At 39.4% G+C, this 17,041-nt stretch overlaps 1 protein-coding gene across 3 annotated transcripts in view; it reads left to right on the forward strand.

Annotated features, from left to right (window-relative positions):
* PCSK5 (proprotein convertase subtilisin/kexin type 5) overlaps positions 1 to 17,041 on the forward strand; it is a 268,581-nt gene that overhangs the window by 225,689 nt on the left and 25,851 nt on the right. For all 3 annotated transcript variants that reach the window (XM_057432936.1, XM_057432938.1, XM_057432939.1), the window contains 3 exons: positions 9,148 to 9,190; positions 10,902 to 11,044; positions 12,271 to 12,471. In XM_057432936.1, the coding sequence (XP_057288919.1) occupies positions 9,148 to 9,190; positions 10,902 to 11,044; positions 12,271 to 12,471 (387 nt within the window). The remainder of the gene's footprint in view (positions 1 to 9,147; positions 9,191 to 10,901; positions 11,045 to 12,270; positions 12,472 to 17,041) is intronic.

The raw sequence follows: 17,041 nt of genomic DNA on the forward strand, positions 1-17,041 counted from the left end.
CTGCTGAAACAACATCATTAGGAGAAGGATTTTCTTTGTGCCGTAGTAGCTTCTACCTTCCACCTCTCAATGTAAGTTCACTTACTCACAGATTTAGATCACTTCAAAATAACACTATATTATTTTTTCCAGATTCTTAAACCTGTAATAAGTTTCTGAGTTGAACTTACCTCTTTAGAAAGCCATTGACTATAAGCCAATGCTCAGGATTAAAAGAAACAAAAAATAACCCACAAAAAAAAAACCTGCAGAATTTGAGCCACTGAAGGTAATTATTCGAAGAGAATTTCAGTGTCAATACAATGGAAGAACATAACAATCCTGTTATTTGATATGTCTATAACACAACACATGGACCAATGTGTTTTCTCAGACACCGTCAGCTGTCTATCTCTTTCTAATAATACAATTTGCATTACCCCTTCATAGTGAACACACACAGAATATGATTATTCATGAGGGTGATAAGTGACAAACTTCTCCTATATGCAATCTCTACTGACTTGCATATGTGCATTTCACAAGCAGAAACTACCACACCATTGACCAATAACGCTAAGTATGTTCACCTAGTTCATTGAGGAGATCATTGAGGATCGTTGGTAAATCCATAGGAATCAACAGGATAAATATTCCTCTCAGAAGGGATTGTTAAAGCTAGGCATTCACTCAACTTATTTGCCTTCCTGCCAGTGTCCTCCCATGAAGCCACATACTCCCAATTCAATTCTTATTCACCTACTTGCAGATTCACTTCCACTTATCCAGCCTGAGAAAGTGTGACATGTTATGATATGAGCACTCCTCAGGGTTTCCCAGAGGTTACTTCATCAACATGTAGCACAATACCATGTATATCACATTTTGACCCATCCAGGTTTCTGCAGGGAATAGCTCATGGCTTTTCAACACTTGCACCAGCACTATTTTCAGAGGTTAACACTGAGAATAGAGTGCTTCTTAGTGATGATGCAAAGTGAAGAACGTTCAGAATAGCCATCATGCTTTTCTCTTTCAAATGTACTCTACAAAAAAGACAAACACTGAGAAACCCCAAAAAGCTGTGTCCCTGCCTACAAAACAGGTATTTAGGTCCAAGTGTAGCTTTTTGTTTTAGCAAGTCAAAGCCTGAGCAACTCGCGAAGGTTATCCAGAGCTTAACTATTTAGTTTGGTCTGGGTTCCAAGGTCTATGTACAAACATACATCTAGAAAGGCAGAAAGTGAGACTAAAATAATAGGCAAATAATCCACAAGATCCACTACATAGAGTAAGATGGGGAAAGATCATCTATAAGGCAATGGGAGTGAGAGAAAATTTACTTGGAGAAGATTTAAGGAACCTATGAAATAGCTAAAAGGGCAGCACTGTGAACAGGCTCAAGCTCACAGGTACAGATTGTGATTCTGGCAGTTGTGCTGCTGATTAATGAGTGAAAAGTGATCTGGTTCCCATAGCAACCTAAGAAACACAGAGGAAAACTTCATTTCTTCAAAGCTGGTGAATGCACCTTGGCTTTCAAAATACCAGGGAAAACTATGAGAAAGATCCTTTTTTATCTTAAAGTAAATCTTCCTCAAGAGGTTCATTTTGCAGAATGGGGTTTAGATTTGCAGATAACAGGACTCATTTTCACAGGCTTCTGGAGTAAGAACACGCAATCTGTGTGAAAAGAATGCCCACCAAGAACTGGAGCTTTTTGTGTCTGATTTTCAATACTTGTATTTCAGTATAGGTAGATCATTATATTAGAGGATGCTGTTTTTCTTAAGAGTATAGGTAAAAGAAAATTTCCTTGCATGCTGAAGATAAAAAATGTATCTATTAAATAAAACATTCTGGTTTTGATATTTTTCTTTCTCTGAGAAAGAAAATTATTTCCTGTGCAAAATCCAGTCTTTGGGCAAGTCACTGGAAAAGCCTAAGATACAAGATCGAACCATGAGTTCTGCAAACACAAAATACTCCAGATTTTAGTTTAGAGTTCTCTGTAGAAATAAGAGCACAAGAGAAAAATACCGGATCAGAACAAAAGCTGGTCTCGCTCAGTAGCCACTGACCAAACAATAAATGTACTCCTGAAATTACAAAGATAAACAAAGCATGGATTGCTGCTCCAACAATTTGCAGTTCAGGAGCTTCATGAATCAAAACAGTAAAGCAATGCTAGCTGCTGAATCATTCTGCTGGAATTACTGAAGAACAAATATATTAAAACAAATATAATCTAAACCATCTGCAGACCAGACCCTCTTTTCAGGGAAGTTAGCTGCCTGCCTGGGGCCCAGATCAGGGGTGTCACCAGAAAACTGATGAGGTTTGTACAGCCTTCGAATTACTACTTACTCCTGCTCTTTCACTTGTGTACCAGGGATGTTTCAAAAAGACCAAGGTCAATCAAAAGATATTTCAAGACCCTGGGAAAAATGCTAAAGGATTCAGGAGCATGGGTAGTGTTTTCCTCAATCCTCCCAGTAATGGAGAAAGGCACTGTAAGAAGCAGGTGAGCCCAGGACACCAAAACATGGGTCCAAGACGTGCCTCCACCAGAACCTTGTTTTTTTATAATCACCAACAAATGCTGCATTTTGCACCTAGGACAAAATAACACCAGACACAAGTATAAACTGGCAGAGGTGAGGCTGGAGGGCAGGCCTGCAGAAAAGGCTCTGGGGGTGCTGGTTGACACTGAGCAAACTGTGAGTCAGTGGTGTGTCCTGGCAGCCAAGAGAGCAAACTGCACCCTGAGCTGCATCAAACACAGCGGAACGAGCCGGTCAAAGGAGATGATTACCCTGCTGTATGCAGAGTTGTGTGGCCTCACCTTGAGCCCTGTGTGCAGCTCTGGGCCCACAGTTAAAGAAGGATGTGAAGGTCCTTGGATACACCCAGAGGAAGGCAACAAAGCTGGTGGAAGGTCTGGAAGGCGTGTCCTGTGAGGAGTGGCCGAGGGCTCCGGCCTTGTCTGGTTTGGAGGAAAGGAGGCTGAGGGGCGAGCTCATTGCTCCCCACAGCTTCCTGAGGAGGGGAAGTGGGGAGGAGGATGCTCATCTCTTCTCCCTGCGATCCAGTGGTAGGACACATGAGAATGGTTCACAGCAGCGACGGGAGAAGTTTAGGCTGGACATTAGGAAGCACTCTTCTGCTCTTCTCTGCTCTACTCTACTTTGCTCTCTGCTCTGCTCTGCTTTGCTCTGCTGTGCTCTGCTCTGTTCTGTTCTGTTCCGTTCTATTCTGTTCCCTTCCATTCCATTCCATTCCATTCCATTGAAGCAATTCTACCTTAATATGTACTTGTTTAAATTCTTTGGGTTTATACCAACCTAAAGCTCAGAGTCTTGATCTTTCAATAACGAATTTTATTACAGAACCACTTACTGACTGTGGCAGCTCAAATCTTGGATTCTCCCCATCTTAGAGAAGATGTTTCCCATGTGAGTCCTGCCTGCATAAATATGTTTTGTTAATGGAGGACCAATGGAATCCAGCTGTTCAAATTAGTGTTAAAACATGCATTGAAGTCTGTGGTATAAACTTAGGACCTCTGGGCCACAGTCTGCATTATTGCTAGTAGGAGAGCACTCTTTGGATGGTGCTATTCAGAGGAACTACCTGTGTAGTAAGAAACTATTCAAACATAAGGGTCCATCTCACCATAATAACTATCTTCAGAAAATACATCTCAAGACACAGAAAGTTCATGTTTAGTAATATGCAGTTTTCATGCTTCTTGAAGTCATCACATTGAGAGTCTGGTAGCTGGAAACAACAGCCAGTAGAGTAACAAAAGATTACATAACATCCAAATGATAAAATAAAATCTAAGACAAATAAACTGAATGCCATTTCTTAATTGTACTGCCATTGTCCTGACTTAATTTCTGTTGAAGTACTCTTACCTTTTATTTTATTAAAAGCAAGAATGAACCACTACTTCTTTGCAGTCCTGTAAGCAATGCCTCCTCTAGCTGATACTGCCTTTTGGAGCTTCATGTGCAATGTAAAACTCAGTACAGCACTGATCAACTATGTCTAGTGAGAGACCAGAGCTTTCTGACCCATTATTTATAAGTCAATGTTTAAAATCTTCTATTCCTTAAAGTTTCTTGATTTCTTCACTTTCTTTCAGTGAAATCTCCCAAATCTGATGCATTTGCCAACATATATATAAGTACTTATGTATTTTTCAACATTTCACCTCAGTTGTGCAAACCATGGACCTATTTCAAATAATGCATATTATAATGCTAATTTTTGGTTGCATTTAATCTTATCTGCCTTTCATTTCTACTTCTAAATTCACTACATTAAAATCCTTATTTGAACAGGAAAATATACCTCATTCCCTTTACTTTGTCAAGGAAATTCAATAACAGCAAGTGAAATTATTCCTCTTTTAGGCTAAGGTAATTAAGATTAGAGCTGTGCGACTTTTTTCAGTTAACCAGCTTTACAGCAAGAATAGCACTCAGAATATGTTTTGGCTGTATTAGTCTCATTTTCATCCTAATTAAAGGTAGCTTTCAATTAAAGGAAAAGAATATAAAAAACTACATAGAGGTTTTTTTCAATTTATTTAGTCTATACAAAGTATTTTTGAGTTTTCATGCTTTAAAATGCATATATTTTTACTTTATTAAATATCTTGGCTGAACCAAAGTTATGGGGTTTCTCCAAAGGAAATACTGATGGTGGTTTTTTTCCCTGTATAAATCTTACTGACAACAGAATCCAGCTTTTTCCTTGGTTAAAATCACAGTCTCTTCTTTCTCCCACTTTGGTAGTATGACTTGTCAAAATAAATTATTATGTCAGAAATAAGAAGAACAAAGACAAAACTGATTTACCGGCAAACACACACACAGAGGAGAAAAAAAAAAAAAAGAAAAACAAACAAAAAAACCACACACAAACAAATAACTTCTCATACAAACTGGAAGATCCAGAACAGAGTTCTTGGTTCCACAACAGAAATCTTCATTTTTAAGGCTTACTGAAAGCTAAGATTTCATTTGGGCCCATGACTAGTCAAAAATCTTATTATGTTTGGATTGTACATTTCAGTTATTTGTAATTGAGATGCCATAAAAACTAAAGAAAAAATGGTCTACAGTAGTTAAAATATATACTTACTCTAGTTGGTAATACATTACAATTTATAGTACTTTTTTTTAGATTATTGTAAATTATTGTTTAGGGGAATGTAAAAGGCAAATAAAATCTAGCTATAACTATTGAAATTAAACAATTACTGCAGGCTGGCCCTTAAGGGAAAACTTCAACGGAATATAAAATCATATTCAGTCATTACATTTAATTAACCTGGAACAGAAAGGTAAACCACGCAGCGAATATCTTGAACTTCGGAATGCAAAAAACTGTTGAGGGGATACAGCACTTTCTAGGTTCACAGCTGAGCCACTGAATAGTTCAAGAAATTTAATTTTAAAAAAATCATGCACAAAACAGGAAGTTAAAATAAAAATTGCAGTCTAAATACAGATCCTGCAAAATGTACCCTTGCACTTACCTTCAACTCCCAGCTTTATAGTATACAGTAGATAAAGTTAGGCATGCACACAAGTCATTGCAAGATCTGGGTCTAATTAGACAGGATACTTTGAGTAAGTGCTACTCAAAAGTACAGTGGGCTAGCCATGTAAAGTTTCCAGAATTAGGATCTGTCTAAATACCATGAACACTCAAAGACAGTGAAACAGTGACAAGCATTTCCAAAACGCTCTGGAGCTCATTTTTAATAGGGATGAACTTATGTACTAAATATTTCAATAAGCCTCTACAGTAAAAACAAACAAACAAAAAAAAAATACATCACTTACAGTGTTCCTTTACATATTTGAACAAAAATACCCCTCCAGCACAACAATGCTATGCTTGTAATGCTAATGCCCATACTTCCCTCCCAGAGCAGAAAAAACACTAATTCATTTCAAATCAGAGAGTTCCAACAGAATGCATGAATGTTTGGCCTTTGACCAATATTTAATCCTTGCACATACCTTTTCTGTATTATAACATAGCTGCACTCCAAGTGTATTGTACTTGAGAAGGTGAGGGAGGGCATGAGGGAGGGAACAGGAGTATCAGTTTATTACAGACAAGGAAGGAAACCAAATTACTTTTTCTATGAACTCTAAATGATCTTTACTTCTCTAAGAAAACTGCAATAAAACCAGAAATTTAAAGAGGATTTGTTTTTGTGTGAGGTCTGAGAATCAGTTGAATCCCATTTCCAGTGCTATCAAGTTCACGTTTGTTTCTGTCTTCAAAGGAGTGGCATAGGCTCAACACAGTAGAAAATGCAAATGGAAATTGTAAAATATAGGTAAAATATTAGCAGTTCTCATTACAAGAAGTCTTTTGGAGCATGACATATCAACAAACCCACTTTGCACCACACTTTGCATTATTTTATGCGCAAGTGAAGGTCTCAGTGAATGTAGCATGTTTGTTAATGCTAGTCCAAGAATTTATTGTAGTAGATTGAAAGGACCCACTGTAGAAGAGCTGCATACATATATCCAAAAAATTCCCTAGACTTAGTTCTTTGCTAAATATCAAATTTGCTATGGCAGGAATAGTTCCATATTTAGTTTTCTCTTTGCCTACTATTAGATGGTTGTCCTCTTTGCATTCTTTTCTAAAGTATGTTCATTATTCCTTAACAGTTTAAATTCAGAAGCTAAATATAGAATGTGGTAGATCACCTATTTCATCGGCATGTCTTTAAGAGAAGGAACAGTCGTCTGCTAAGGGCTGATAAATAGAATCATAGAATCATAGAATAGTTAGGGTTGGAAAGGACCTTAAGATCATCTAGTTCCAACCCCCCTGCCATGTGCAGGGACACTTCACACTAAACCATATCACCCAAGGCTCTGTCCAACCTGGCCTTGAACACCGCCAGGGATGGAGCATTCACAGCTTCCCTGGGCAACTCATTCCAGTGCCTCACCACCCTTACAGTAAAGAACTTCTTCCTTATATCCAATCTAAACTTCCCCTGTTTAAGTTTGAACCTGTTACCCCTTGTCCTATCACTACGGTCCCTAATGAAGAGTCCCTTCCCCAGCATCCTTATAGGCCCCCTAAAAACATAACAATAGTACACAAATTGGCACATCAGATCACACTAGCCCAATATCTGCATATTTTCATTTCACAAAATTGTCAAGAATTCTCCCACTGCCTTCAAAATCTTAGGTTTGAAGAAAGACTCAGCACATTCCCAAGTGAAATACAGCAAACCAGCTATCCCTATGAATTTTGTGGCCTAGTAATAAAGTATTTACTATTACCACTTCTGTCTAAATTTTGTGTAAGCAGCAGAATTCAAGTGCCATTTGTGATACATTTTTTTTCCTCTCCACAATATGTATTCCTATTCACACTGTAAACAAATTATTTTTACTTTTTTTTTTTTTCCCCTAACTACCTTCTCTTAGATCCTAAAACAACTCAAAATGCATATTCTCTACTTAATGGTCACTTACTTAATTTTCCAAACTCTTTCCACAGGACAACCAGACATTGAGACTTTGTTTCAAATTACTGCTGAGATCTGTCTCAAACTGAGCTATGTAGATATTCATCCACACAGGCAAAACTGAGAGGGCAGTTAGGAAAGAAAATTGTCATCTGAACCTCCCACGGGCAAGAGGGGAAAGAATCCTTTTTTCGTAAAAGCCAGAAAGTACATGGAGAGGTAGTTACTAAACCAGCAAGCAGTCCCAGAAATTTTAACAATGTCTCTTTGATGCGTTCCCTATTCTTTCCAACAACAAAAGGAGTGTTTGTGCCAATTTTGAAAAGTTATAAATACACTTATTTATCATCATACCAACCTGGCTCCAACAATATTCTATAAATATTGTAAGGGAAAAAATACACACAGATTAATCGGGGAAAAAAAATCTTAGGAAGTGTCCTTACTCAGAAACAATAATAGTGTTCAAAAAATCATTCAGAAAGAAGCCTTGGACAAACTAAATGTCTTTCAGCTAGAATTAAAAGAAGACTTTGTAGAAAATATTTTCATATTTTAAGAGCGTTTCCCATCTTAACGTAAAACATAATGCAACAAACGTTAAGATAAGGTGATTGCTTTTCTGTTCTTGCTGTAAACAGTAAAGAGAGTATTTGCAGAGATCTGCAGCATTTCTGGGTAAAACTTTACACCTCATAAATAAATCGCTACAACTACTTGCAAAACCAAGTGCATGTTGCCTAGTAAGTTTGCATGTGCAAAGTGTGATTTATTGTAAATGCAGTTCAAACAGGCTCAGCAAAAATTTTGCCTTATGAGTACTATTAATATCAAAAATAATTTATAGCCATTTCATAGTAGAACAGTTTATAAATACATTCACCCATGTTATTCTGTTTCCTTCCGTTCTGCTCCCTTTGGGATATTTGAGTAAGGTAAAGTCAATGGAAAGCTAAAAGAAGATAATGGAAGGTTATAGAAAATATTCTTCACTTTGTGTGAGCATAAAGCCATATATCCATCACTGTAACAGTTCTAAGAATTTGTATAGCACTTTTTCTGTTCATTTAATAAAATTTTTGAATGCCAAAATTTATTTGTTGACAAGGAAGTTTATCCAAATGCCATCTCCCCCCTCCTCTCCCTGCCCATAATATAGAAAGGTGTTTGTGTAGCTTGGGAGTTTTAAAATTTAAGTAATTGCATATATGTTTTCCAAAAGTTTCCTTTTAGATGTGCCATATGCTTCTAACTTAGCTCTGCAACAAATGAAGAAATAGGATGAAACTACAGATAAGGATAACATAGAGTGTCCTTTTAAGAATTCATTGTGCCCAGCCTGAGCTCCTAGGAAGGTTCTGTTTATAAGAACAGCACTTCTTAAACACTCAGCAACTTCTGGGTACCTTACACTGAGGATTCAAAAGTCACAGGTCACTGTGCAAATACAGGTCAAGACCTGATTATGGAAGAGTTTATCTCAAAAAAAATGTAATCAGAGATTCAGAGATAATAATCTAGTTATGGCTATAGTGATTTTAATGTAAGAAATACATAAAAATTGTGTAGCAACAATTCTTTTTAGCATTCTGGTTTTAACTCTGAATATTATTTACATAATTTCACGTTTTTAATTTCAGATGACCCAAGAATCTGTATAACATGCATTCAGAACTATTATATGTAAGTATAGCTCTATAGCTTTTCATGCTCATACACTTTTCTAAAGAAAATATCTGTGCTTCACTACATAGATCTGCTCTGCATGTGTTACCTCATTCCTTATAAGCGCTGCCAATCTGAGAATAGTCATTTTGGAAAAAGGTTTGTAAAATGCTGAAAAACTAGCCTCTCTCTCACCATCAAGGCTTTTTAAAATGCGTGGACTGATGTGAACTTTGCATGTGTGAAGAGAGCAATGTCTAAAACAGTGCTTCTGGATTTGGAATTAGCATGCTTTTAATATATTGTGTCCAGTTCTGGTATTAGCAGCTCAGTAAGACCATTTAAAAATGTTGAGCAAAGGAAAAACATTAATTCAAAGATTAACTTAAATAGAGGGAAATTTAGAACTTTACTGCTTTTCAAAGGGACATCTAGAGATGTAAAATTATCATGACAAAAGAAAACATAAAGAGGCTATTCAATCTAGCTGTAAACAATGGCACTGGATTATGTATTTTTACATATCAACTCTTTACAAATGCAATAGAGTACTTCATAATTCAGCATGCATTTATTTTTGTACCTACATTTAAAAAAGAAAATCAAAATAGTTACACTCAAGAACTCATATTAGAAAACATCTTTGCTGGTGACATGGGCAGTGGGATTGAATGAGCTCTCAGCACATTTGCTGTGTAGTACAGTTGATATGCTGCAGGGAAGGGATGCCATCCAGAGGGACCTTGACACACTTGAGATGTGGGCCAGTTTTCAGCAAGGCCAAACACAAGGACCTAGACCTGGGTCGGGGCAATCCCAGGCACAGCTACAGGCTGAGCCGAGAATGGATTGACAGCAGCCCTGAGGAGAAGGAATTCATGGTATTGGTTGATAAGCTCAATATAACCTAGCAGCATGAGCTCGCAGTCCAGAAACCAACCATGTGCTGGGCTGCATCAAAAGGAGCATGACCAGCAGGCTGAGGGGTGTGATTCTCCCCCTCTACTCTGCTCTCATGATACCCCCCCTGCAATACTGCATCCAGCTCCGGGAGCAACAGCACAAGGGGGATGTGGACTTACAGGAGCAAGTCCCAAGGAGGGGCACAAAGATGTTCTGAGGGCTGGAGCACCTCTCTTATGCAGACAGGATGAGAGACAGCTAGGCTTTTTCAGCCTGGAGAAGAGAAGTCTCCAGGGAGACCTTAAAGCAGCCTTCCACTACCTAAACAGGGCCTACAAGAAATTTGGAGAGGGACTTTTTATAAGAGCAAGTAGTGATAGGACAAGGGGCAATGGCTTTAAACTGAAAGAGGGTAGATTTAGATTAGACATTAGGAAGCAATTCTTTGCTGTGAGGGTGGTGAGGCACTGGCACAGATACCCAGAGAAGCTATGGCTGCCCCATCCCTGGCAGTGTTCAAGGCCAAGCTGGAAGGGACTTTGAGCAACTTGGTCTGGTGGAAGGTGTCTCTGCCCATGGCAGGGTGGGTTGAAACTGGATGATCTTTATTGTCTCTTGCAACCCAAACCATTCTATGATTCCATTTGCCAGTTGAATAAGCAACATAAGCACAAATACACTTTGGTTGAGCCCTTCATTAGAGGAACAATTTCTGTTAATTAGGATGAGAACAGAGCTTTACCATTACCATACCTAGAAACACACAGAAAAGAGACTCAGTGACCTCAAAAGAAACTTACTGATGATGTTCTACTTTATCTTACAGGTATAAGCAGCATTGCTATAAATACTGCCCAGAAAATACCTACAGAGATGAAAGTTCTCTGCAGTGTAGAGAATGTCCTAGCGAATGTGATAGCTGTGACAAGGGCATGTGTGACTCGTGTAAGGAAGGCTTCTATCTCTTAGGTAAGAAAGATACCCTATGTGGCATACGTACCAAAGTATTTTAGGATTTTTCTTTAGAGAAAGAATCTGGACCTAAATTCTTAAATTCACAGATCTCTTATTTGGCAAACAGTGGAGGCTGAGGGAAGTTAGTTTTTTGTAGAATCAGATCCTTTGTATTAACAGGGTGGCTATGTTAGCCAACGGTACTGTTTGGTCTGATATATTGGACCACATCTTCCTATATTTTTCAGTTTTATTTTTAATGCATTTGCACTCTTTTGATCAAATAGAAAAACTATTGTGTTTGATTCAGACTTTGTGAAAGGAAAAGTTTTTAACTCACTGAAAGATATGGAAACTTTTCCTTACTATTTGCAAGTCAAGTTTGACTTTCAGGTCCACACAAAGTAACAAGCCTTAAACCCTTAAACTGAAACAAGCTCAGTTAAAACCACTAAATTCCACATCAGATTCACACAAGACTAGGAATATCTTAGCTTTATTACAAAGCCATAAATCAGGCAGGTCTGGTTCAGACATAGTGCCAAAAATGTATCACAGGAAATCCTGAGATTATGGTATTCTTGTGCTTTGCCTGATGAAGGTGCCCTGTAGTTGAGTACAAGAGCATCACATTCATGGAAAACCCTGTGGTCACAACCTGAGATGATCTGGTGGTGTAGGGGATTTTTAATAAAAATTGGAGGAAGCTCAAAAAATTATCAGTGTAACAACTTCTAGGGGCTTTGCTGCAGTATGCCAACACTCAAATTGATTTACCTGGGTTTAGCTTTATATTCGCCAGAAGCTAGACTTGTGTTCAAGTCCTCAAAATTTGCGTATATCTAACAATCTTAGGGACTGCTGGACTTATATTTTACATTGGGCCAGTATAATAATTAGGATGGAACCATAAATTTTTTATCCAGATTTTGACTTTTGGAAGACTTGTACATGCCAGATTTTAGGATGTGGATGAAAAACCATCTAGATAGATAGTTACAAAATTTAAGTGCAGCTTAGTTTGAAGTTTATGAAGATTGCATAAGGAGCTGAGCTGAATTTAGGTTTCGTGGTAAAAAGCTAGAGGTTACATAGCTACAAAAAGTTTTATGGTTTCTTATTTACTGTCTTTTTTTTAATACCATTTCTTGCTGGAGACAGATGCTGAAGGGAAAAACCTCCTTGTCAGGATTCACAGGAGGCAGTAGAAACCACAATGCCAGGCTCTGTTTCTGTTGCAGGTGGCACATGTGTGAGTGTGTGTGGGAATGGCTTCTTCACTGATGATGTCTCCAGAGAATGTGAACCTTGCCACCGGAGCTGTGCAATGTGTGTTGGATACAGCTATGAGAACTGTACTGGGTGCAGAAACAGTTTCCAGCTTTCTCATGGGCGGTGTCTGAGCCCAAGAAATTCTCAACCCAGTGGGAAGTTCTGGAGTGGTAAGTTGCAAAAGATCCCTTAATCTTTTCTGTTTCCCTGGAGACTACTAAACTAAAAGTTTTAGAAAGAGGATATCAAGATCTTGCACCTTGAGTGAAACTGCAGTGTTGTCCAATTCATTGTTGTATCAAAAACATACTGAGTGAAAACATTGGTTTCACAAAGGGAAATTCATCTTCCTGCAAATAGCATATTTTAATACAGCTTGGGTGTTCCTTATCTAGGAGTTGTCTTATCTAGATGGATAAAAGTTAAAAAAAAAAAAAAATAGATTAAAGTGCTAGGAGTTCCTTATCTAAATTACTGGAAGCCTTACAGGCTACGTTTTAGACCAGTTTTGGAGCTACTGATTCCCTGCCTAGAAATATGTGGAGTTGAAGAAAATGGAAAGTTGTCAAGTATGTGTCTATCTGTGTATGTTGCATGTGTTTAAAAGCAAGCTCTCTTCTTTTCTCTTCTCCCCCTAATTTAGGCATGCACCACTAAGGGAACTAAACACTGGACACAGAACTACATTCTGAAGTTCTTATCCTACTTTGGCCATTTTCACAACCTTCATAAAATAATCAGTTCTTTCTTGGCACCCTCAACCTACAACACAGGAAAAACAGTTTCTGTCAAAGAAAAGAAAAAAAGATTTGGAAAGAATATGTTTTCAAAAATTAAAGCTGCTGAAGCGAATAAGTTGAATTAATTTACAGTATCACAGTATGCTAGAGATTGGAAGGGACCTCAAAAGATCATCTAGTCCAATCCCCCTGCCGGAGCAGGAACACCTAGATAAGGTTACACAGGAATGTGTCTAGGCGGGTTTTGAATGTCTCCAGGGAAGGAGACTCCACAACCTCCCGGGGCAGCCTGTTCCAGTGCTCTGTCACCCTCACTGAGAAGAAGTTTCTTCTCAAGTTTAAGTGGAACCTCTTGTGTTCCAGTTTGTACCCGTTACCCCTTGTCCTATCATTGTTTGCCACTGAGTAGAGCCTGGCTCCGTCCTCGTGACACTCCCGCTTTATATATTTATAGACACTTATAAGGTCACCCCTCAGTCTCCTCTTCTCCAAACTATAGAGACCCAGCTCCCTCAGTCTTTCCTCATAAGGGAGATGCTCCATTCCCTTAATCATCTTAGTTGCCCTGCGCTGGACTCTCTCCAGCAGGTCCCTGTCCATCTTGAACTGAGGGGCCCAGAACTGCACACAGTATTCCAGATGGGGTCTCACCAGGGCAGAGTAGAGGGGAAGGAGGACCTCTCTCGATCTACTAACCACCCCCCTTCTAATACACCCCAGGACGCCATTGGCCTTCTTGGCCACAAGGCAACAGTGTTGGCTCATGGTCATCCTGTTGTCCACTAGGACCCCCAGGTCCCTCTCCCCTACACTGCTCTCTAACAGGTCGTTCCCCAACCTATCCTGGAACCTGGGGTTGTTCCTGCCCAGATGCAGGACTCTACACTTTCCCTTGTTATATTTCATCAAGTTATTCCCTGCCCAACTCTCCAGCCTGTCCATGTCTCGCTGGATGGCAGCACAGCCTTCCGGTGTGTCAGCCACTCCTCCCAGCTTAGTGTCATCAGCAAACTTGCTGATAGTACACTCAGTTCCCTCATCTAAATCATTGATGAATATATTAAATAATACCGGTCCCAGTACTGACCCTTGAGGCACTCCACTAGTTACAGGGCTCCAACTAGTCTCAGCCCCATAGACTACAACTCTCTGGCTTCTCTCCTTCAGACAGTTCACAGTCCACCTCACTACCTGATCATCCAGACCACACTTCCTCAATTTAGCTGTGAGGATGCTGTGGGAGACTGTGTCAAATGCTTTGCTGAAGTCAAGGTAGACCACATCCACCACTCTGCCATCATCCATCCACCGTGTTATTTCCTCATCAAAGGCTATGAGACTGGTCAAGCATGATTTCCTCTTGGTGAAGCCATGTTGACTGCCCCTCATAACCCTCTTATCCTTGATATGCCTTAAGATGGCACCAAGGATAAGGTGTTCCATCACTTTCAGAGGGATGGAGGAGAGGCTGACCGGTCTATAGTTACCCGGGTCCTCCTCCTTGCCCTTTTTTGAAGAACGGAGTGACATTTGCTTTCCTCCAGTCCTCAGGCACCCCTCCTGTTTCCCAAGACTTGGTAAAGATGATGGAGAGTGGTCTAGCAATGACTTCCGCCAGTTCCCTCAGCACCCGCGGGTGCATCCCATCTGGACCCATGGATTTATGGATGTCCAGGTTGCTCAACTGGTCTCTAACCCATTCCTCATCAACTAAGGCAAACCACTCCGTCGACCTGACTTCATCTGAGGTCTCAGGGGTACAGGGCTCTTCAGGACTGCCTGCAGCAGAGTAGACAGAGACAAAGAAGGCATTCAGTAACTGCCATCTCTGAGTCTTCTGTCACCAGGGCACCCATCCCGTTCATCGGTGGGCCTACATTGCCTCTGGTGTTAGTTTTATCTGCCATGTATTTGAAAAAGCTCTTTTTGCTGTCCTTGACCCTTCTCGCCAGGTTTAATTCTAAGGAGGCCTTAGTCATCCTAGCTGCCTTCCTACATCCTCTAGCAGCAGCCTTATATTCCTCCCGAGTGGCCAGCCCCTCCTTCCATGACCTGTAAACTCTCCTCTTCCACTTGAGCATACCCAGCAATTCCCTATTTAGCCACGCAGGTCTCCTGGCCCTCTTCCTTGACTTCCTACGTGTCGGGATGCTCCGATCTTGAGCTCGGAAAAAGCAGTCCTTGAATGCCAACCAACTATCTTGGGCCCCTTTACCTTCCCGCAGCCTTGCCCATGGGATTTCCCCTAGCAATTGCTTGAAAAGGCCAAAGTTTGCCCTGCTAAAGTCCAGGGCTGCGATTCTACTTGCTATTCTACTGGTCCTACCACACAAGATCCTGAATTCCACTAAAATAATTTTTAAATTATTTTCAAATGCATCCCTGTTCTGTCACAAATTTCTTGATAAGAAAGTGTTAAATGAAAAGTGAATAGGAGAAAATTTGGTTTTCCCATTATGTCAGTTATATAAAGTACAACTGAATAGGTTATGTTACGAAATGAGGCAGAGCTGAATTTACCACCCAGCACACAAATTAAAACTCATTTGCTATGAATGTCCGTTCTTTTTAAGTGAAACCTGTGCAGCATGAGGAATTTCAATAGTTAGGATTGCAAATGGCACTTTTTAATTATGTGTACATCATACTCTCCAACAAAGGGTAACATTTTCTCTAGAGTTTCAATAGCTGTTTTGCTTATCACTGTAAACAAAGAGAAAAGTCAATGTCATACAATCCTTTCACTCTCTTTATAATTGTAAAGCATCAGCTGGAATAACACCTTCGGTTTTGGGCACAGTGTTAAAAGAAAGAAGTGGGATGATTAGAGAGGAAACAGCGAGAATTACCAGAAATCTAAGGAGAAAATTATTTACAATGAAAAGTTGTGATGAACGAGGGGTTTAGAACTAAATGAGAAAGCTGAGAAAAACAGTTACGAAGAAGAAAGGAAAAGATTGAGTATCTGTTAAGTGCAGCAAGTAGGACTTAAAATGCAGAAAAGGAGGTTTAGATTTGGCATTGGAAAAAAGGGGACTTTCAAATGGAATAATGGCATCTTTGAGGAGTTTTGGGGATTTCCATCACTAAGGGTCTTTAAGAACACATGAAAAGCATCTGACGAGGATGTTTACTGAATAGAGCAATAGAATACATTATTTAAGGTGCCTTCCGGCTTTATTTTTCTACCAAATACAAATTTTCCTCTGATTCCTGTGTCTTTATTTGACTCAAACACATCAAAGAATGACTATCCTTAGATCCATATAGCCTGGCATTAAGAATTAAAATATACTAACAAATATTTTCAGAAAAAATATTGACCATTTCTATTCATTGCCTACCTATGGAGAAATGTTGTACCAAAAGGAATGACATTTCTTCACTTCAGAAAAAGATCAGAGATCTAAAAACGAGAAATATTAATAGAAAGTTGGTCTCCTCCATGCACTTCCTTGTGTTTCATTCATGAGTTAGTACATTTTCAATTTGAGACTATCTACATCAGTGCCATGGAAGAGCACATTTGTAATTTGGTCTATCTACTGGTTATGTATTTCTCACACTGTCAAATGAGGTGACTTGTTGTCAGTTTTTTCTTTTGAGCAGGCAGCTGATGCAGTTCTGTGTATAGTGTTGCTGAAAAACTCTTTCATTCCATCTTGCATACTGTTTTGCTTTTCTTCCAGTAGTTAAACCACATCTTATTTATGGGTATCTCTCTCAGAGCTGTACTGACTTGAACATTAATGGCTGCTCCAAAGTTACAGTATCACAGTATCACAGTATGTTAGAGATTGGAAGGGACCTCGAAAGATCATCTAGTCCAATCCCCCTGCCGGAGCAGGAACACCTAGATAATGTTACACAGGAATGCGTCCAGGCGGGTTTTGAATGTCTCCAGGGAAGGAGACTCCACAACCTCCCTGGGCAGCCTGTTCCAGTGTTCTGTCACCCTCACTGAGAAGAAGTTTCTTCTCAAGTTTAAGTGGAACCTCTT

Source organism: Pezoporus wallicus, unplaced genomic scaffold (genome assembly GCF_028554395.1).
Source record: "Pezoporus wallicus isolate ANWC-B61680 ecotype Strahan unplaced genomic scaffold, APGP_CSIRO_Pwel_v1 contig_2910, whole genome shotgun sequence".
Lineage (NCBI taxonomy): Eukaryota > Metazoa > Chordata > Aves > Psittaciformes > Psittacidae > Pezoporus > Pezoporus wallicus.